The following is a 23,105-nucleotide window of genomic DNA, read 5'->3' on the forward strand; positions in this document are numbered from 1 at the left end:
GTTTAACAGATTAAAGTGTTTTCAAATAAAGAAATAAAATAAAAAATACTTTGATGAAATATTCTATTTTAGTCTCTTTCTAAAATGATACCAAGGGATATTTGAAATTTTCCTAACACAAGCTTAGATCGCATTTCAAATCACTTAACACTGAAACATAATTGTTTCTAAAACACAGTCACTAAAAATTATTCACTTTGGCACAGAGGCTTTCAAATGGTAGGACATCATAACTAGCTTTGGTAGCTAACTCAAATTTGGGCTCATGTAACTGCTTTGTGTTACATATGACATTTATAGTTAAAAATGTCATGATGAACCCCAAGATTTAAACACTAATACATGTAGTGAGGTAATACAAACAGACCAAAAAACTTGAGTATGCTTTTATTTAAAAAATTGTTTGAAAAACAGCTAACCACTTACATAATATAAAACATTTTGATAATATACTGAAAATGGTAAAAGTAGACAATTTGTTTATTCATGACTATAAATAACACCAATTGTGACAATATTCTTTGTTCAATTCTGCTCAAGATCAATTGTATCTGAATATCTTTAAAATGTGTCAGCCAAGAGAAAGAGAATGTACACTCAAACATCACAGTCCTAATTTTCCCATAATTTATTTGTAGTTGGTTCAGTCAAACCAATAACTATCCCAGTGTCTTAAACCTACAGCTGTCTATTTTAAATGTGTAGATATATAAGCCAACAAGTGCAGTCTGTTACAATAGAGTCTTTGAAAACAAGGAGAACACTCCCATATAGAAAGTAGTTCCACATTATAAACACAGCTTCAGTCTTCCAATCGGTGAATCATTTTTGGCATATTGCCTTTTTATTCCTTTATTTAACACTCAAGTAGCTTAAAACACACTGCTGAATTTGGAATGAAGCACATTTTTAGTTTGGATTTTAGTAAAACATGTAAAATCTTAGTAACTTTGGATTAATAAAGAAATATTTTACACAGAAATATTGGCAACTATGAGGTATTTCCTTCCAACAGTAGGTCATCATTTTCGTTTAGTGTATGTATTTATAGCAGCCGACACCGAATCTTGCAAGTGTTCCAGAATTGCCTACTATTAAAAGAATGTTTATGCTGTTAAACTAGAAACCGATGCCTTGCGTAACTATTGTTTTGTTGTCTTTTTCTTCATTTTTGTGGTCAAAGTTCATCTTTGGTCTGAAAACAAAATTATGCAGAATATTTTAGTGTCCCCAATGGGTTTGAAGAACCTTTATTGTTCCTTTATTTTTGAGTGAGCAAAATAAATTGATACTAGTCTATAAGACATATTCATACTTCATCTTTTACATATTGGGCTGAACCTTGCTGGAATAATATTGGCCCAGAAGTTGTGGTCGGAGGCTTCCCATGGGCGGATGCCTCCGACCGCAAAGATTTCTATGAAAGTACCCGGTGGTCCGGAGACTTGTGGACCTGGGCCTTTACGTGAAGACTTGTGTAGAGACCCACATATTCCAGGAGCCTCTGTGCTTCGTACACATCCCTGGGATCGCGTGGGTCGGCCCAACTAATCAAAATGGGGATATTCCCATTCATACTTATGGTGAATTCAGTTTCTATGGAGCTGCCATAAGTATGAATGGGAATACCTCAAAAAAACACACACACATAAATAAATTTAAAAAACAAATTACATATTTAAAATTAATAAAAAATTAAATATTTTATACAAAAAACATTTTTTGAATTAAAAAAATGTTTCAACAGGGCTAAAAATAAACTTACCTTAATAGGCAGGGTTTTTAATATATAAATGAGTGATAACATTTTATTTTTCTATTTTAAAAAAATACTCTTACGGTGGTAAAAGCAAGAGAAGTCTTGACAGATCGCAAGTTTCGGGTTTAGGTGCATGCGCTTCGCATATCTAAACCTGGAACTTGTACGGCCCCTATGGGTGCGTGCGCACTTCGTACGCGCCCGTTGGGGGCTGCAAATTTAGGCCCAATGTGTTAACGACGCATGCTGTTATTAATGTGCAAGTCAGCTAGCAAATTCAAGGGATTAAGAGATTAAGAGATATGCTGAGAGTTGTGAATTTCCAGAATTTGCTGGTTGTTTTATGCTGTTCCACCTTTTGCTTTGCACAACTGGCATCGTGCTCTTAGCCTCCCTGTTATTTTTAAGCTAAACAGAACTGGGATGAAAATCCTCATAAGATGATTGACAAGAACTGTTGGGAGACAGAAAAGGAAGAGGCAGATGATTTTGAAGGGAAATCAAACTCCAGGCCAATAGGAAATGAAGCAGAAATGTTAAAAGAATACAAATAGGCTAAGAAAGTAAAAAAAAAAGGAAAACAAATCAGGATGTGGGAAAGCAATAAAAGGAAAAATTGCTAAAGCAAGAGAATCTAAAATGTATACTCAATACACAAACAAGGAAGGAAACATTACTTGACCAGTTCTGAATAATGAATTGGATCAGGTAGGTGTACTAAAGATATGGAAACATTCAGGAAACAGTGACCACAATACAATTGCAGTCAGATTAAATGGAAGGAAAAACTGGCAAAAAGCATAGATCAACAATATTTAAACAAGGAATGGAAAGTGTGTATTTAAGGTCAGGGTTCCATGGATCAGTAAGGAAATTAGAATAAATTTGGAACTAAAATAAAAGTAATTAGCACTTATAATGCAGATAATAAAAGCGAAAGCCAGAATAACTATGAAGAATATATCGGAAACTTACAAAAGAGTTTAGAAAGGTTATGAGAGAGACAGTAGCAAAAAATCCCAGTAAGGACAATAAAAATACTTTCAATAAGCACAGTTGTCGTAAGTGGATAGTAAAGATAGGACTAAGGCCACTAAGATGAAGGAGAAAACATGTAGTGTAGAGTGAGGTGATGCCAGGAATATTAAAGCACATTGCCTCCGCTTTCAAAGGAGTTGGACATTTAGATTGTAGTACCACCAAATGTAGTTGTAGAACAGTTAATAACGGTGACTTAGAGAGAGACAGTTATAAAGAAATTACTCAAATTTAAAGCAGACAAATCAGAATCTGATGGTTTACATCCATGGATCCTGAGGGAAGCCTAGGAAGATAGTGGAGGCTATGACTATCATTTTCCAAACTTCTTTGGAAATCAGTGTATGCGTATGTCGTAGCCTCATCTTGTACTTGAAACCTTAATTACTGTGCAGCTGCAGTATTGTGTCTGGGTTCCCCATTTTAGGAAGATATAAAAGCATATAATTACAAATTAGGCGTAAGGAACAAGGGGGGGTGGGGGAGGGAGGGGGGAAGGGAAGTCATTAAATTCTACAATAAATCCTTAGATATACTTATACAAATAAATCCAACCTGAATAAACATTTATAAGCAAAGAAAATATTAAATAAACCATGTTCCTACCTGTGTGAAAGTTCTTCAGACAGGCCTTTAGGAAGCGGTTTGCCGTCGGGACCGAAGGCTGAACGGGCCGGGCCCGAGATTTCGGGCAGGGCCCGTCCCCAGCACCAGAGGTAGGTGGCGTTGGGTCGGATCGGGGAGAGAGGTTCGGTTCGGGTCGGGGAGGGGGAGGTTGGGGAGTGGGAGGTCAGGTCGGATCCAGTCCGGGGGCGGGGGTGGGAGTAGAGTCGAGTGTGAGCGGGAGCGGCAGCGGCCGACGGGTCGAGTCGAGTCCGGTTGGGGGGGGGAGGGGGAGAGCAGGAGCGGCAGCGACAGGCGGGTCGAGTCGGGTCCGGTCCGGGGGAGGGGGAAGCAGGAAGCAGGAGCTGGCCGTGGGAGGAGCCTTATTCATGCAGCCCCAGTGAGGCCATTCGGCCAGGGCTAGGGGCTGCGTGCTTCGGGCCCCTCCCACACAGTTTCGGGCATCTGGAGCTACTGCACTTGCGTGCTCACTGTAGCGCACATGTGCAGAGGTCCCGGCACTGTTTTCAGCGCAGGGACCTGGCTCCGCCCCCCTACAGCTCCTGCTGCGCCGCGCCTAGGGCCAGAGGACCTGCAGTGAAGTGGAGAATACGGAGGTTTTTTTTAGGCGCACGGAGGGGCGCCCGTTTTTTATCGTGTGGAAACTTGGGCCCGAAGAGTGGGCAGTTGAGTGATGCATCAAAGAATGATTGGCACCCATGGAACCACACCCAGCAAGAATTAGCAACATCAGTAAAAGAGGAAAAATCTGGAAAATTAAATACATGAACAAAAGTATTCAATAACATCCCTGACAGTTTCCATGGGAGTGGACAAAACTGCTAATTCAGTTCTCATCAATTATGCCAGAAGACTACCATATTTTGCATCTTTACACCACTGGGTTTATGCCCACTACTAAGTTTTTTTTTAAAATTCGTTCTGGGATATGGGAACACTGGCAAGGCCAACATTTATTGCCCATCCCTAATTGCCCTCGAGTAGATGGTGGTGAGCTGCCTTTTGAACTGCTGCAGTCCGTGTGGTGAACGTACAGCCAAAGTGCTGTTAGGGAGGGAGTTCAAGGATTTTGATCCAGTGTTGATGATGGAACAGCAATATACTTCCAAGTCAGGATGATGTGTGACTTGGAGGTGGTGGTGTTCCCAAGTGCCTGCTGCCTTTGTCCTTCTAGGTGGTAGAAGTCACAGGTTTTTTGAGGTGCTGCCAAAGAAGCCTCGGCGAGTTGCTGCAGTGAATCTTGTAGATGGTACATACTGCAGCCAGTGTGCTGGTGATGGAGGGAGCGACTGTTTAAGGTGGTGGATGGGGTGCCAATAAAGAAAGCTGCTTTGTCCTGGATGGTGTTGAGCTTCTTGGGTGTTGTTGGAGCTGCAATCATCCAGGCAAGTGGTGAGTATTCCATCACACTCCTGACTTGTGCTTTGTAGATGGTGGAACGGCTTTGGAGAGTCAGGTGGTGAGACACTCGCCGCAGAATATCCAGCCTCTGACCTGCTCTTGTTGCCACGGTATTTATGTGGCTGGTCCAGTTAAGTTTCTGGTCAATGGTGACTCCCAGGATGTTGATGGTGGGTTTATTCGGCAATGATAATGCCATTGACTATCAAGGGGAGGTGGTTAGACTCTCGCTTGTTGGAGATGATCGTTGCCTGGCACTTGTGTGGCGCAAATGTTACTTGCCACTTATCAGCACAAGCTTGAATGTCATCCAGGTCTTGCTGTATGCTGGCATGGACTGCTTCACGTTCTGAGGAGTTGCGAATGGAACTGAACACTGTGCAATCATCAGCAAATAGCCCCACTTCTGACCTTACGATGAAGATCATTGATGAAGCAGCTGAAGATGGTTGGGCCTAGGACATTGGCCGGAGGAACTCCTGCAGCCATGTCCTGGGGCTGGGATGATTGACCTCCAACAACCACAACCATCTTCCTTTGTGCTAGGTATGACTTCAGCCAGTGAAGAGTCTTCCTCGATTCCCAATGACTTCAATTTTACCAGGGTTCCTTAATGCCACACTCAGTCAAATACTGTCTTGATGTCAAGGGCAGTCACTCTCACGTCACAGTTGGAATTCAGCTCATTGGAATGGATTATCCATTCGGCACGTCTGGCTGAAGAAGGTTGCAACCACTTCAGCCTTGTCTTTTGCATTGAAGATGGGGATATTCATGGAGCCTCCTCCTCCCGTTAGTTGTTTCATTGTTCACCACCATTTACAACTGGATGTGGCAGGACTGCAGAGCTTTGATCTGATCTGCTGATTGTGGGATCGCTTAGCTCTATTTGTAGCATGCTGCCTCCGCTGCTTAGCTTGCATGTAGTCCTGTGTTGCAGCTTCCCCAGGTTGGTACCTCATTTTTAGAAATGCCTGGTGCTGCTCCTGGCATGCTTTTCTGCACTCCTCATTGAACCAGGATTAGTTCCCTGGCTTGATGGTAATGGTAGAGTGAGGAATATGCCGGGCCATGAGGTTACAGATTGTGATGGGATACAATTTTGCTGCTGCTGATGGCCCACGGCATCTCATGGATACAGTTTTGAGCTGGTAGATCTGTTCTGAATCTATCCCATTTAGCATGGTGGTAGTACCACACAGTACAATGGAGGGTGTCTTCAGTTTGAAGACGAGACTTCATCTCCACATTGACTGTGCGGAGATCAGTGCTGCCAATGCTGTCATGGAGAGATGCATCTGTGACAGGTAGTTTGGTGAGGATGAGGTCAAGTGGGGTTTTCCCCTCGTGCTGGTTTTCTCACCACCTGCTGCAGGCCCAGTCTGGCAGATATGTCCTTCAGGTCTCAGCCAGCTCAGTCAGTAGTAGCGGTCTTGGTGATGGACATTGAAGTCCCGCACCCAGAGTACAATCTGTGCCCTTGCTACCAGTACTGATTCATCAGCTGAGGAAAAGCGGTAGGTGATAATCAGCAGGAGGTTTCATTGCCCATGGTTGACCTGAGACTTCATGGGATCTGGAATCAATGTTGAGGACTCCCAGGGCCACTCCCTCCTGATTGTATACCACAGTGTCGCCACCTTGGGTGGGTCTGTCCTGCCGGATGGTGGAGGAGGAGGCTGGGACATTGGCTTAAAGGTATGATTCTGTGAGTATGACTATGTCAGGCTGTTGCTTGACTAGTCTGTGGGACAGCTCTCCCAAATGTGGCCCAAGTCCCCAGATGTTAGTGAGGAGGACTTTGCAAGGTCGACTGAGCTGGGTGTGCCGTTGTCGTGTCCGAAGCCAGTGCCAGGGTCGATGCCGGGTGGTCCATTCAGGTTTATTATTATTATTATTATATGTTTGTTACAACTGAGTGGCTTGCTCGGCCATTTCAGAGGGCAGTTAAGAGTAAACCACATTGCTGTGGGTCTGGAGTCACATATAGATCAGACTATGAAGAGTGTTCGAAGACCGGGCCCTCAAATCTGCCACCAAGCTCATGGTCTACAGGGCTGTAGTAATACCCGCCCTCCTGTATGGCTGGAGAAATACCACCAACGATGTTTCCGCAAGATCCTACAAATCCCCCAGAAGGACAGACGCACCAACATTAGCGCCCTTGACTAGGCCAACATCCCCAGCATTGAAGCACTGACCACACTTAATCAGCTCTGCTGGGCAGGCCACACTGTCTGCATGCCAGACACGAGACTCCCAAAGCAAGCGCTCTACTCGGAACTCCTTCACGGCAAACGAGCCAAAGGTGGGCAGAGGAAACATTACAAGGATACCCTCAAAGCTTCCCTGATAAAGTGCAACATCCCCACTGACACCTGGGAGTCCCTGGCTAAAGACCGCTAAGTGGAGGAAGTGCATCTGGGAGGGCGCTGTGTTCCTCGAGTCTCATCGCCGAGAGCATGCAGAAATCTAGCGCAGGCAGCGGAAAGAGCTTGCGGCAAATCTGTCCCACCCTCCCTTACTCTCAACGACTATCTGTCCCACCTGTGACAGGGACTCACGTATTGGACTGCAGCCATCTAAAGACTCATTTTAAGAGTGGAAGCAAGTCTTCCTTGATTCTGAGGGACTGCCTATGATGATATATCAGACCAGGTAATGGCGGCAGATTTCCTTCCTTAAAGGACATTAGTGAACCAGATGGGTTTTTATGACAATCTGCTAGTTCCATGGTCACCATTACTGACACTAGCTTTTTATTCCAGATTTTTATTTTTTACATTTAACGGAGTTTAAATTCCACAGCTGTCGAGGTGGGATTTGAACTCATGTAAGGAGAATGTTAAAGAAATAACAAAAAATGTGCATAAGGATTTCAGTTGCAGTAGTGGGGAGGAGGCATCTATCATTACAGAAGTGGACATAACCAATCATCGAGGTTGCTAGAATATGGGCTCGAAGCTTATTGTGGTGTCAAGATCACCACGGAAGCAGATCATCTGGTGCAGCCTAAATAAACAGTAGGAGATGTAGAATCAGTGGCAAGGGGGTTGTGACCAAATATAATAGCTTTTATCTTCCCAACCAGAGGAAATGCTGGCTCATCCAGTCAGACAGGCATTTGACAATATGAGGAGGGGAGGGCCATGTTCTGAAATGTAGTGATGTGGTGAAGTACAGCCCGGTGTTATTAGCATACATATGGAAACCAACCCTGTGTCTTTATAAGGGGCATCAAGGAAATGAGGAAACAGGAGAAGGTAATTAGTAAAGCAAGGATCCATTGGAGGTGGCAGTTCAGGCGAGCAGAAAAAGTCATTGGTAGAGATAGTCTAGCTATGTTGGAAAAGGTAGAAGGAACATAATCATGCCAAGGCAGTCCCATGTCGATGGACCATGGAGGAGAACCGGTGGAGGATAGCATGATTGTGTTACATGCCATGGAATGATCAGGCAGAGGGCATATGTGCAGTCACAAAAGATATAATTGATGATTTTGGTTGCAGTCACAAAAGATATAATTGATGATTTTGTCCAATGCAGTCTTGACACTGGGAGTCAGATGAAAATCAGACTGAATGGATTTTTTCATTTAGTTCTCAGGATGCAAGTGACTGACAAGGCGACATTTATATGCTTTTATCACGTTTATTTCTATATCCCCAGATGCTCTGAGGTGAACAGCAGCAGTCCTTGCACTAATGGTGCTGCCATGATTGTATTTGACAGGGAATTCTAGGCTTTTGATTCAACACCAATGAAGAAACAGATATATATCCAAATCAGGAGTGTGTGTTACTTAGAGGGAAACTTGCAGGTAACATTGCAGCTCCCTCACAGTAGTAGAGGCCATGGAGCCCTGGGAAGTGCTGTCGAAGTAAGCTTGGTGAGTTACTGCAGTGTATTTGTAGGTAGTAGATAGTGCATCCACAATGGCAACGGGCATGAAGTTCGAGTGCAGGGATGTTAATCATGCAGCCTCCTCTGTAATGGATGGTTTTAGGGGCAAACAGGCAGTTATGGGAGAGGTAAGCACAGAATTGGGAAGCAAAGCCCTTCCAGAGGAATGGGAGATTGGAGATAGGGTGGTAGTTGGAGAGGATAGCAGGGCTTTTTTTTTTTGGGGGGGGGGGAAAGAAGAGGATCAGAGGGAGAGAGATGAACATGGTGGCTTTGAAGGGGAGGGGGGCATGCTTGAGCAGAGAGAACCAGGTACAGTATTGGCTAGCATGAGGCAAGGAATGGTAGTTGAGCAGAAGCTGGATCTCCTGAAGAGATGGGGTTTGAGAGGTGGGGGTAGATGGAGGAGAAAATACAGAGTGATTAGGAGATGAGAGGAGCAAGGAGCCATGGGGAGTAGGTTATAAACGTTTGAGGAGGAGGCAGCTGTATGATGATCTCAATCTTGGAGAAGAAAGTATTAGAAGTGAGGATGGAGGATAGGGATTGGACGTGGTAGTCAGTCAATGATAAAAAGTAGACTGGGATCTTCCTTATCTTCTAGGATGATTCTAAAATAGTAGAAAGTTTTGATCATGGAATTAGAGGTATGGTATTGCTTGGGTTTCCTGTATAAGTTTATACTTGTGCATACAACATACTTTGGTAGACCAATACTTTATGCTGTGGATCAGTGATTTCTCTAAAATGCAGATTATATCTACTGGTTCCACAACTTTGGTTTAACCAGCTAATCAGATTCTTCGCTAATTGTCCTCAGATTCAATTTCTCTAACATTTAGTCTACCATGAAACAAAGCACACTTCAAACAAATATTTTTCTTAATCTATACTGTACCTTTGTTCTATGACACACGCAAGGGAAAAGATCATCTTTCGGCTGGTCCACTAGTTCCATACCATCCCTTATCTTTGGTTCACTCACCTGAAGATCAGCATACTCCTGTTTAAAAAAAACACAAGCATGTAGTTTGTCAGTGATATTATACATGGTAATATGGTCACACTTGCTATCCATTCTACATGTTCTATCGTTTCTGTCCTATTTAAATATGTTTTCTCATTTTCTTCACACTACAGAACATTCTCTAATCAATAGGGTGATCAGGTAACCAAATTATTTTATGAAACCCAGCTGCTACTGGCAGTGACTTGCGTTACAATTTTGTCCTCCTCTATGGGGCATGCCTAGCCTTTGATTGGCACTTAACTATGGATGGCACAGTCTGAATCAGGAAATCACCATAGAAATGTTGTTACATTGCCATCCAGCTCATCATGCCAGTGTTATCTACTCTAATCCCATTTGGTGTTCTGCAGAGATGCATCTCAGCAATATATGGCACAGCTGTTGAGAGTGCTGCACCTCTGCACTGTCCTTTTCTGCATCACTAACTTCAGTTGACCTGGGAGAAAAGACCTATAAAGTTCAACTATAACCTGTAGGTTTACTGCGTTCCGTGCTGCATAATTACATGCACATTGTACCATTATATGTATTTGTCACAGGAAAGTTTAGAACAGTTTAGTAGTTATCAAGCCTCAAAGAAAAATTTATTCCAAAAACAGTTTATCATGAAATCCTTGAAAATTGGAAAAAGTGCAATTACCAAAATAAAGCTATACAAACCACAACTTTCTATATACACAGACGTATAATCTTCGGTTATTCATATTACAAGTGTAATACCTGTACTCGATTATCCTACATCACAAAATAATTTCAAAAATGTAAATCATTGTTAGTGTTTATTTTAGTTCTACAAGGTTAATACTGTAGTAATAAAACTTCTCGTGGTATTGGGGGTAGTTTTATTATTGTATTACTGGTTGTCCATTTTAGTGTCAGTGAATGAACTGAAAAGTTACAAAATTATTTGGCTTAGTGACAGAATTTCACTGGACCTACAGGCAGTCCAAGCATTAAAAACACAATTACATGTTTTGCTCTTTCCACATTCTATCTGCTGTCTGTTGCCTTTCTTGGCTTGTTCTCATTAATTTTGGAGCACCTTTTCTGGTGGAAACCCACACAGGGTGTGCAGTTTCCATAAAACTGAAAGACCCCAGTCCAACCTCAGATAGTGTGCCGCAGGTTGATTCACAGGCTGAAGAGGCCGAAGAGGAACCCGGGCCTTCCACAATGCTGTCTGCTAGGTCTGTCCCTGTCCAACCCCACCAACAACAAATGTGCTTTCGCGCAGAAAACAGAAAAAACCTTGGGGTCAGAGTGAGGAAGCAAAAGTCTGCGACAATGGGCACGGCTAGGGGTAGAGGCAACAACAGGGGCAAGAGGGGTACACAGTGCTAAGGTCTTTGAATAAGGGGTAGGAGAGGTGGCTGCAGTTAGAGTGTTTGTTTGTTTGTTGCTGCTACTTGTTTTCTTCATTGAAAAGTTTAAAGTTTGATACAAAATTTTTAATTAAAGTTAAGCAAAACTGTACAAAAACCTAATTATTTTAAAAATTTAAGCAGAATCCCGCACATTATTTTTTGAATTAAAGCAACATAGACCAACACAACATAACGTACATTATTTTTTCACACCAACAGGTGCAAAGAGTTAATACTGTTCGGCCGTTGAGCTTTCAGGCAGAAAAGTGATCACGGATTAGCCGCTGATGCAAATCTCTAGCTATGGCTATAAGTGCACGAGGCCGCCTCCTCCGCCATTGCCCTGCGAGTTGAGGTGGTGACATGAGTTCGTCGTCGTCCTCCTCCTGCTGCTGGCCCTGCTCCTCCTACTCCCACCCCACCTTCTCCCCTCAGGAGGATCTTCAATGTCCAATACCTGGCCCCTCATGATGGCCAAGTTGTGCAGCATACAGCTCACGATAGTGAATTGACCGACATGATTGACCAGCATGCCCTTCGGCAGCTCCTGAAACATCGCAGATATAGTGCTCTCACGTAGGATGAAAGCATCATGGATGCTACCTGGGTAATTGGCATCTACTGCCATGATCCGATGCAGATCGTCACAGACGAGCTGGACATTTAGGGAATGGAATCCTTTCCTGTTGTGATAAACCTCGGAGTTGTCCAAAGGTGCTCTCAAGGCGATGTGGGTACAGTCGATCGCACCCTGTACCTTTGGAAAGCCAGCAATTCTGGAGAACCCCACAACACTGGCTCGCATTGCCTGCGTGGTCAAAGGGAAAATGATGGACTGGTCCCTTTTGACATACAGTGCAGCAGACACATGTCAAATGCAGCAATGTGTGGCTGCTGCGAGATGCTGCTTGAAATGAGCCAGAAGCATAGAAGGCAAGTGCTGCAGTGATCTTCACTTCCAGAGGTATGGCAGTCCTCCTGCCACCTCTTGGCTGTACGTCTGCCCTGATTAGCTACCAGATCTCAGTGATGACCTCCTTTCTAAATCGCAGCCTGCGAATGCAGTCTACCTCACTTAGGTATAGGTATGAGCGCCTGTCCCTGTAGATTCGATCAGGGTATGCTCTCCTTCCCATTAAAGCCCAAGCGATCTGGTTTCTGCGATGGTGGTGTCTGTTGCCTCCGCATTGCATGCATGCAAGCAAATCAACCTTATTACATGAGGCATAGTAATAATTGCACCCATAATTATTATTCTTAATTTTGTTATTCTTGTTATTGAGAGACAGTACTTACTGAAGCATTCACATCTTTGCTGGGTGACGCCCTAGTAGAACGGACCACACCCTGGTCTGCGCATGTGCAACACTAAGCTCTGTCTTTATGGAGACGCGACACACAGTAATTTATGGCACTTTAATTATTGCTTTTGCCGAAATGCATATGTTTGCTGCTGTGGTGTCTCTGATGCACAGTTTGGAGTGCATGCCGGCAGAATCGCTCCCTCGGCGCCGGACAGAAACACAGGAGCTCAGCGCTTGGATTCCACCTGCCCCCGCCCCTCCCCCAAGCTGAGCCCGGGTGGGGTGGGGAATCCAAGCGCCAAGCTCCTGTGCTTGTGTCCAGCCGAGGGTGCGATCCTGCCGCCAGCCGGCACTCCTCCGACCCGTGCCTGGAGCCACGTGAGCAGAGATTCTGTGTTGGGGTGGAGTCGCAATTTGCCCATTCTCAAAAACATTCTGTGGGAAAAATTAACTTTCCGAGTTATTTTCAGAGTTCCCTCTGCAAAAATCAGCATGAATGTGTGTTTTAAATTGTCTTCTTCCCTCGCTCCATAAACTCAGTAATATACTCAATGCCAATTTCCTTAAGTTAACGTAGGGTTTTTCCCGATTGGTACTTAAAGTCACTGTGCGCTGCCCTGAAAAAAATTGGTGTTGGCGAAAATCGGTTAAATGGCTAAAAACGGCGCGAAAATCAGCTTTCAACCAGACCTGCGCCAAAAAACCTGCCGTACAAAATATCCGGCGCTGCCAGTCGCCGCCAGCTTACAAACTTCGAGGAAAGTTGCAAAATCAAGATTGCTCCAAAGAAAAAACAGCGGACACCAAAAAAAAAAGCGCCCAATTGTGGTGAAAGTAAACCCCAAAACTGTACGCACTACTCTTGCTGTGGCCTCACCAATACCCTGCACAGTTGTTGCAGGACTTCTCTGCTTTTATACTATTTCCCCCTTGCAATAAAGGCCAACATTCCATTTACCTTCCTGATTACTTGCTGTACCTGCATACTAACTTTTTGTGTTTCATGCACAAGGGTCCCCAGGTCCCTCTGTACTGCAGTATTTTGTAATTTTTCTCCATTTAAATTATTTGCTTTTTTTTCCCTGCCAAAGTGGATAACTTAGCCTGTCTATATCCCTTTGCAGATGTTTTGTGTCCTCCTCACAACTTGCTTTCCCACCTATGTATAATCAGCAAATTTGGCTACATTACACTCGGAAATAGAAGTCATCCCACCAGGTCTTAGTTCTACCAGGTGTAATGCAAGTACCACAAATGCAGGACATTACTATAATGCTATGCCTCAATAGGATGGCCATCTTTCATTGTGTCATCTGATAACAGAGCTACTGCTGTCCTGGAGTAGTACAACAACATTGCCACTGGAAGTTAGTCACGATTGCTTTAAATATTTATGCCACTATCTCCTTCTTATCACCCTAAAATGATTTCACAGAGGTCAGTCAGGCTGCTGTTTGTCTGTGGATTGTGGAAGGCACAGATTCCATTTATAGCACACCAGGAGGTATATCCATGGTAGCACAGAGCAACAGCAACACCTGTAGAGGTAAATCATTTTTAACAGATATGTCATCTCCAGGGCACAAGGAATCATAGATTGCATCCACATTACAATTTGTTCTTCGGTGGAAAATCTATTAGCCTTCCTAAATAGAACAAGATATCAGCCCCTTATATTCACATGGACAATGACCACAAAGAATACTCGAAAAATTGTTACTAATTGCATTGATTGTCTACGTACATCTATTTTGGTCTATATTCCATCTTTTTTCCACTACTTTAGAAATATTATTATTTTGCTGGATATACTGAAGCAAAGTTAAGCAATCATTTCATTCACATTTACGGTGGAGTTACTGTGCATGTAATGAATGTATTGACCATGGACCGCCTCGGTGCAGCCCATATCTTTTTAGGTGCTACTTTGATATTTTACGACTGGTACAGTTCTCAGTGACGATCCAGTGAAAGGGCCAATTATGGGAATTTCCTGCAAGGATCTGATTCTGATAACCTGCTAGTTCTATTTCTATTACAAAAGCAAAATGCTGTGGATGCTGGAATCTGAAATAAAAAACAGAAAATGCTGGAAATCTCAGCGGGTCAGGCAGCATCGGTGGAGAGAAGCAGAGTTAATGTTTCGGGTTGATGACCCTTCGTCAGAACTGGTGAATGTTTGAAATTAATAAATTCTTAAGAAGCATTGGAAGGGAGAGGGGAGGAAAGAACAAAAGGGAAGGTCTGTTATAGGGTGGAAGACAAGAAAGATTCGAGAGACAAAAGGGATGATGGGCCGACTTGAGATGGTAATAGCAGAAGTTAGAAAAAAATTTGTTTAGATAGGGTGCGTATGGCAGGATAATTATCAGCTGTCATGGGACACAGAGAAAAAAAATACATCAGAGCAAAATGTGGGCAGAGGTTAAGGTCTGAAATTGTTAAACTCGATGGTGAGTCCAGAAGACTGTAAAGTGCCTAAAGGAAAGATGAGGCGCTGTTCCTCGAGTTTTATTGGAACAGTAGAGGAGTCTGAGGACGAAGATATCAGAGTGGGAGAGGAGTGGAGAATTAAATTGACAGGCGATCGGAAGCTCGGGGTCACCCTTACGGACTGAATGGAGGTGTTCCACAAAGCGGTCACCCAATCTGCATTTGGTCTCCCCAATGTAGAGGAAACCACATCGTGAACAGTGAATACAGTACACTAAATTGAAAGCAGTACAAGTAAATTGCTGTTTCGCCTGGAAGGAGTAGTACAACATCATCACTGGGAATTAGTCACAATTGCTTTAAATATTTATGCCACTGGTTCCAAAAATGTCAGGTTCTGGCTATGATCTCTACATTTTCAAGATCTTCTTCTGCCCTTGGTCAGAGGCATAGGATGGTCAACATTCATTCCTCATCCAACTACACCAACAATAAAAATAGATTAACCAGTCATGACGCATTTTTCTTGTGGTTATGCGCAAAGTTGGATGCAACGTTTATCCACTTAACACTGACTCCACTTCAAAAAGTAATTTAATAGATGTTAAGTACTTCAGGATAGCCTAAGATCCTATATAAATACAAGTTTTAATGGGGCTAAAAATAAACTTACCTTATTGCACAGGGTTTTTAAATATATAAATGATTGATAACATTTTATTTTTCTGTTTTTTAAAACTCTTATGCCTGCTTTTACCAGGTGCAAGAATTTCACGGGCATTCGTTGGGCAGAAGTTAGGTAAATAGTCCAACTCTCCGTCCACGGAGGCCCTTTTGTCTTGACAGATCACAAGTTCTGGGTTTTAGCCATGCCCAAACCCGGATCTTGTGTGGCCCCTCCGGATGTGTGCGCATCTCGTATGCACCCGTAGGGGCCGCAAATTATGGCCCATTATATGTAAAACACAACTTTTTATTTCTCATCATGTTAAGGATTATTCCTTATTAAAAAAACTATCTTGTTTCATAATTACCTTGCAAAAAACTTTAGATCCATATAAAATGAAATTTATATGCAACTTTGTAAATTTTGCTACACCTCAGCTACTCTTTATTAGCCCGGATTTTGCGGTTGTAATGACGACAAAACTGTCAGCGTTCGCCGTCATTGCACTATGAAACTGACAGAAATTCTGGCATCTGCATATGCAGATAAATGTGGAAATCCAGAAGTTGCTGTCAGATTCCCCGCTCCTGCATAGGGCATGCTGTTGAAGTCCTCGCAGATGGAAATCTTAAAAATCACTTGAATTGATGTGAACTTTCACTTATTATTGCTCTAATCGCGCTGTAAAACCCCCTCCCCCCAAAATTGGATGAGGTGTAACTGGATTTTTAAACAGTGTACTAAGTCATAATTACTGCTGAACAACCTCTGTGGCCTTGAAAAAAATAATTTTATATTTGTGGAATGTCTAATTGCTCCATTTTGTTACAAATTGCCATAGAGTTTTAAAACAATAATATATATTTTAAGTTTGTTTAATCTTGCACCTTAATCCCAAGTGCATGTCCCAATCTTTATTTCGCTCTCTGCAAAATGATTAAAAAGTGATGGATAATCAGTGCTTTTCATTTCCTGGTTTTCTGTTTGTGAAAATTCTTCAATGTGGTTGACTGCTTAGCCCGCTTGATGACATCACTGTTGTTGGATGCTCGGGATCTTCTATACATGGTGCCAGAATGAAATTAATGTCAGGAAAGGTGAAATCCACGCCAGAGATCGCTTGATCTTTATGGACAGTTTTCTTCAAGTCAGTAGTGAGCGCCATCACTTTGCCGCTGACCAGAAAATCCAGGCCAATATATTTAATTATAGAAGAGTCGGCTTCAGCAATATTACAGGGACTACAAGATGCCTATTTTAGTACTTGCTTTGAGTTGCTATCGAACTTACTTGCTAGCAAAGAGTGCTTTACTGAGAATGATGAAAATATATATACACACACACACACACACACACAGGTTAATTAACATAGCATGTGAATGCAGACTAGAGTAAGAATACAAAATTAATGGGCCTCAAGTGAGACCAGAGGTTGCAAGACATTTTTTCCCCTCCCACCAAGCAATTTTGTTCTCCAGTACTTCACAGGAGTACTTCTGAATCTAGTCAAGCTAAATTAAGGGAACAAACATGAGTTAGAGCTGACCAGTTTCACTAATGTGAATAAGGTCTTGTGTAACATCTGGTGGCGAGGTGATAAATCAAGTATGCCATGTTACTGAGCTGCGAAGAAACAGAATATATGCATATCAGAACCAATAACTGCTATACTGATCACCTCCTTTAAGTAATGAGCTAAATAAATAGCTGCTGAAGAATGGGATTGAAGACTAAGGGAGCAAATATTGAGAGAGATTATTAAATACTTTACAGAATTCAGTAACTTCCAGATTGCTGAGAGAATGGAAATGTCAAATGGCAGGACTAAATAATAGATTTGCTGATCTTAGACTGAGAACTTTAAAATTTATTTTAATTAACTCTGTTCAGCAGATATCAGTGTTGTTTTGACAACATTCATGCTCGATTTGTATTCATTGGGGATCATGAAAGAGCAGGTAGGACTTGCTTATTTATATCACTACTTTCTTGTTGCTTATCTATACCGTCACTGAGTTTTTGCAAAGATGCTCTTTGAAGATCAGAGCTAACTGAAGCTCAGGTTATGTTCTAGGAGCGGTTATGCTGGAACCACCTCCCTTGATTAGGCCTCATCCAGGTTGCCAACCCAAATTATGGTGGAGATATTGGTAACTACATGGAAAGGGTTAGAGGCTGCAGCCACAGTTCACAGAAAACATTTGTCTCAGACTATCTTCTGGTCAATTCAGTTGCAAAAGTTTCATGAAGATTCTTGCATTGGGCATAATTATTCAGAGTTATTCCCATTTGAGGCAGGATCCAGAACTCCCGTATAGGATTATACGGTACGGCCAGGGAGCAGGAGGAGCAGCGTGGCAGGCTAGCCCTGCAGTCTGAGCGGTCCCCGGCCTGCGAGAGACCATCGGAGCAGGCCGAGGAGTAGAAAGAGCAGTGTGGTGGCATACCACTCCAGGGAGCAGCACGTGCTGGAGCAGGAGAACAACGGCAGTGAAGAGTGACGTCACCAAGGTCCAGGTCGTTGATTGGAGCGTGGGCAGGTACTGCAGGAGCGCCCAGGTCGGGGTGAAGGAGCGGCGAGAGATTATAGAAGGATGTGATCGGGTCCCATGCGAGGCGCAAGTTTGGGGCCCAGAAGAGGCGAGGGCCCAGGGGCAGCACGGGCCAACCCACATTGCGATAGTAGGTCTGTGCAGCAGAGCAGGTCTCCAGTCGTCTTGGTTAATCCTTGCTACTGGACCAAGACCTAGCTCTGTCAAGTCCGTGTGGTGTCTGGTGTGCAATGGCCACCACATGTTAAAAAAAATCCACGCACAAGCATCTTCCACCCTTCAAGATTTAGTTTGGACCTGGAATTTTAGGTCCATCATTGAAACACCTGTGAACTTTTTGACGTGGAAGCAAGTCATCCTCGATTCAAGGGACTGCCTACGATGATAATATTATATAAAGATTCTGGGATTGATGATGCCAAATGCGGGTGTCAGAATCTGTATGTAATCCTATACTGCGATTCTGGAACCTCCCTAAAAGGGCAAGAGCTCTGAATGATTGTGAACTTCTCCAGTAGCAAATTGAAAGACATAGTTCTCCCTGACAGCTTCACCTACCTCTGAATCCAATCAGAGGAGTCTCACTCAAAATTACTTGGAACACACTTACCGTTGGAGGCTCCACCAGTATTGGCATGTTAAAGGCATTGTCATTCCTATATAGTGGAAGAATGTTTTTTGAATTATTCACATCTGGGATGAAAGTCCCCTCATCATCCTACACCCTGGATCCAAAACAACCTGTTTTTCTTAAACAGATGTTGCACAGATTAGACACTACATCTGCTAGGTTTGGCTTTTAGACATTATGCCCGTTACGGCTCTCAAACACTGGTGCACAGCATAGGGAAACCCAAGAAAGGGAAAGACATAAAAAGGAAGTCTCATTGAATTAAGTAGCTTATCAGTAACAACATGCAAGTATATAGCATGCTTAACTTAGTTAAATGACCCAAGGCGCTTTCACAACATTAGACAGAAAGTACAGAGAAACCTCTTAATTTGAGTTATCCTTTTTCTCCCCACCCACACCCCCCCCCACCCACACCCCACCCACACCCCCCCCACACACACCCCCCACCCACACACCCCCTCCCCCCACTCCCCCTCCACCCACACCCCCCTCCACCCACACCCCCCCCTCCACCCACACCCCCCCCACTCCACCCACACCCCCCCCACCCACACCCCCCCCAACCACCCACACCCCCACCCCAACCCCCCCCACAAACCCCCCCCCCCACCCCAACCCCCCCCACAAACTCACCCCCACCCACACCCACACCCCCCCCAACCACCCACCCCCACCACCCCAACCCCCCCAAACAAACCCCCCCCCCCCCGAAACCCACCCCCCCAAGATGTAGAGGGAGACAGATGGCATTTAAGAGGTTCCAGATTCCTAGGATACTGGAGCAAGGAGGTAGGGATGATTAAAATTGTTTAAAAAAAAATATATACACAGAACAAATATTTGAATCTTTTTCAACTGGTAAATTAGTTCCTCTCTAATTTGAGAACTCTCTCCCTCCCCTCCAACTCCGCTGCAAGTTTATAATTGCTTTATCAAAAATAAAATCTGGAATTTTCCGCATTACATTAATGGCATCAGCATCTATGTTGTGTGCTGTATGTGCCATGCTATCATATTTATGATATGCACTCATTACTGGAAAGTGGAGGGAGGAGGGGGAAGGGCGGGGTGTGGGGGGGGGGGGGGGGGAAGAGGGCGGAAGGATGGGGGACGAAGGGCGGGAGGAGGAGGGGGGGGGGCAAAGGGCGGGGAAGGGGCCGAGAGGGCGGAATGAGGGTCGAGCGAGAGGGCGGAATGAGGGTCGGGCGGAAAGAGGAAGGAGGGGAAGGAGTGTAAGGAAAGGAGAGTGGAAAGGGAGATGATGGGGTGAGGCAAGGGAGAGAAAAGATTTCAAAGGAAGAGGATCAGAGGAGAGGTGAGGGTAATGAAGGCGAGGAAGGGGATAGAAAGAATGCAGGTGAGCAGAGGTAGGTAACTATTTCAGTGGCAAGGGGAACACAGCCTTGGTGGAGGGGATAACGTGAAAACTTTATTTAGCTAGGAAGGAAGGGAGTCAATTTTTTTTTTTTAAATAGGTTCACATGAAAAATAGCACAATTACTTTATGGGAGCAACAACTCACTTCTGTGTCATACTGTATATGGGAACAGGATGTGGTAAGCCTGGTACAAAGAAGGATGGAGGGGATGCAAATTACGGCATCAAAATAGTACTGGTATATGGAGATCGGAACGCAAGTAAATAGGCAGCCGATACAGCAGACCCGAGGACAGGAAGGTTCCATTCAAATAGAAAGGAATCTGAGGGTTTGATAAAATGTTAAAGTGTGCAGCAGAATACACACTCGAGGAAAAAAATGTGCAAATCTGGGCACAGCAAAAGATCCAGGAAATGGAGAATTTAATTTTAAGGTTACGGTCTGTTTGTTGAGAAACATTAACACTGAATTTAAAATACAAATGATCGAGAAAAAAAAGTGAGTTGGAGAAAGCCTAAATTTACCCAATGCCTTTCCCAAGATGTCTGCCAAAGAGGAGTTACAGAATGGTCAATTGCTGTCGAATTTGTTCGTTGCCAGAGGATGGAATCACATGCTGACTCAAACCAAAGCTTTTTAATACAGAAATACAGAGGCTTTTGTGGCAAAAACACGACAAAGGGCTGCGTGTTCTAAATGGGAAAGCCCTATTAGAGCACCACCTTTAGGCATCACAGGCAATTACAAATGTACCAAGGATGTGGACATAATTAAAGAACCATGACAGGGGACAGGACATACCCATATTAATAATTTACTAGCTAATCTCTGTGGCATTGCACATAGGGAGTCGAGACTAAGTGTAATCGTCAGGAGCAAGGGATAATTGGACCAGGGTACACAAACTTAATTCAGTCCCCATTTTAAAGACATACCATGGCCTGGAGTTTTCACTTAATTGCGCTGGATTTTTTTTAAACTGCAATTTGCTCAAAATTGGCGTAAATGGCACAAAAGATTGTGCTAATTGCGCTCGTTTGCAGGGCTTCGAGGAGGATCTAAAAATTAAGCTGGATCTTTGGGGCGTAAGGACACCAGTAGGCACATTTTACAAGGATTTGAATGTAATTCTTTTTAAATTTACGAAGAAACTGACTACTGTGCCTCAGTACAACTAGAAAATAGTTTTGTATATTTTTTTACGTCATTTTCAGTCATTCAAAATTGGGTTGCTCACAGGTGGTGGTTTGACACTGATGAGAAATGTTTTTTTTTGTGATAAACCCATTTTCAGCTGTCAATCAAATTTCGCCAAGTTACCACTCTTAAATATATCAAGGAAAATTTTAAACCAAAATAAAAAGTTTAAAAATGTTGCCCGATTGCTTGGCAGATTTTGCGTCCGAAACGAGTTTGAGCGGAAACTTGGGGAGAAAATATTTCAAACGGGCGCAACTTGCACCAGAATTGTTGATTGCACCCAAAGTGGAAATTTTATCCCATACATACTCTCATTTTTATATTACATATGAATTCTCGTGCCCATAATTATAATGGAAACTATCTCCCACCAGTGCTATAGTGACAACTCTGATGGAAAGATGTAATTAAGTGCAATAAGTTTGTATTATAACTGGACATAGGAATTTATAATGGTTAAAGTTAATAGGAAGTGTGGACAGATAAGATTTTTGTTATAGGTACTTGATACAAGGAATGAGATGCAGGTTGGGGGGGGTGGTTACATAAAGCTCTGTGAGCGCAGCTCAGATATGTAACATCAGAAACGATGCCTTTCCAAGTGTTCACTGAGTAAAGCTTAAAGAACTACAGGCAATTTAAAAACAGTCAACCCAGCTCGAGTGTAGTTGAAATTTGATGATTGTGCTGCAGTGCCTTGCTTCTGTGCAACATTTTATTTGTAAATAAATTACAAAACAGCACTTTAGACAATATAACAAGGTTTGATGATGTGGTATTTTCTGTCCTCTTAGGTGACAGGAGAATGTGGTGGGCATCTGCAGCAAGCAACTTATCTGGGCTATGCTAATCCAAATATGGCAGAGAGTAAAGATTTAGGTTTCAGCTCATTGAAAAATGAGCAAGGATGAGCATGTTAAAAATAAGTTTTAATGGTGTTTTTTTGTATTTTGGCTTAATTATCAGATAATTGAACTATTGTTCACGTTTGATAAGATCAAATTAAATTCAGTGTGTTCCCCAATTCCACTTTTGATAACAGATAACTGAAGTCCTTGGGAATGCATGAATTCTTATCAAAGATAAATAATAGTGGCTACTGTGATCTGAACACTGATAGCATATGCCCATAGGTTTAGCATTATGTGCCTTAGTGGAAAAACAATTTGAAAGAATATTTTTCACAGCTCAAGAGTCAAGGTTACCGGTCTGATCATAAGCATATCAGCTTGTTGTAATCTAATCACACAGCTACTGTCGAAGCACGTGGTGGTGGCAGCCCTCTCTCAGTTACGAAATTCCAAAGTTTAATAAGCATATCTCCTAAGACCTATCCCAGATAAGAACTGATAGAGGCATCTGTAGATAAAGAACTGATAATAGAGGCATCTATAATCATCTTTTCCAATTGGAAAAAAATGTACAGTTGAAATGCTAAGAGCTTCTCACGATATGGAAGAAGGTACAATAAAACATTTTGTGCTTAGCAATTTAGTTATATTTTAGAGAAAGCTGTTCAATGAAAGGTACAAGATTGTAAAAATGAGAACAAAGTGAAAGTTCAGGGTACTAGAAGCCTGAAAGCTTCTAGTACCCTGAACAGCACTCAAAGCACAAGAACTGCAAAATATTGGGCCACTGATTTAAAAAAAAACGTGGGTTTTGATAACTCCCAACAAGCCTACTTGTTTGTTGACTTTTATTTCTTAATCTAATTTAATTTATCTCAAATCAAGTTTCACCTCAGGGGGAAAATTTCCTTGGTTTTCTATCTGTAGGAAAATCCTAAACATGTTCTTTAAACACATATGATTTTGC

At 42.9% G+C, this 23,105-nt stretch overlaps 1 protein-coding gene across 2 annotated transcripts in view; it reads right to left on the minus strand.

Moving 5' to 3' along the window:
* Positions 1–479: 479 nt before the first annotated feature.
* poglut2 (protein O-glucosyltransferase 2) overlaps positions 480–23,105 on the minus strand; it is a 75,234-nt gene continuing 52,608 nt past the window's right edge. For both annotated transcript variants that reach the window (XM_070891887.1, XM_070891888.1), the window contains 2 exons: positions 9,624–9,728; positions 480–1,195 (listed from right to left, as the gene is read on the minus strand). In XM_070891887.1, the coding sequence (XP_070747988.1) occupies positions 1,178–1,195; positions 9,624–9,728 (123 nt within the window). In that variant the 3' untranslated portion in view covers positions 480–1,177. The remainder of the gene's footprint in view (positions 1,196–9,623; positions 9,729–23,105) is intronic.

The sequence above is a fragment of the Pristiophorus japonicus genome, chromosome 10, assembly GCF_044704955.1.
Source record: "Pristiophorus japonicus isolate sPriJap1 chromosome 10, sPriJap1.hap1, whole genome shotgun sequence".
Taxonomy (NCBI): domain Eukaryota; kingdom Metazoa; phylum Chordata; class Chondrichthyes; family Pristiophoridae; genus Pristiophorus; species Pristiophorus japonicus.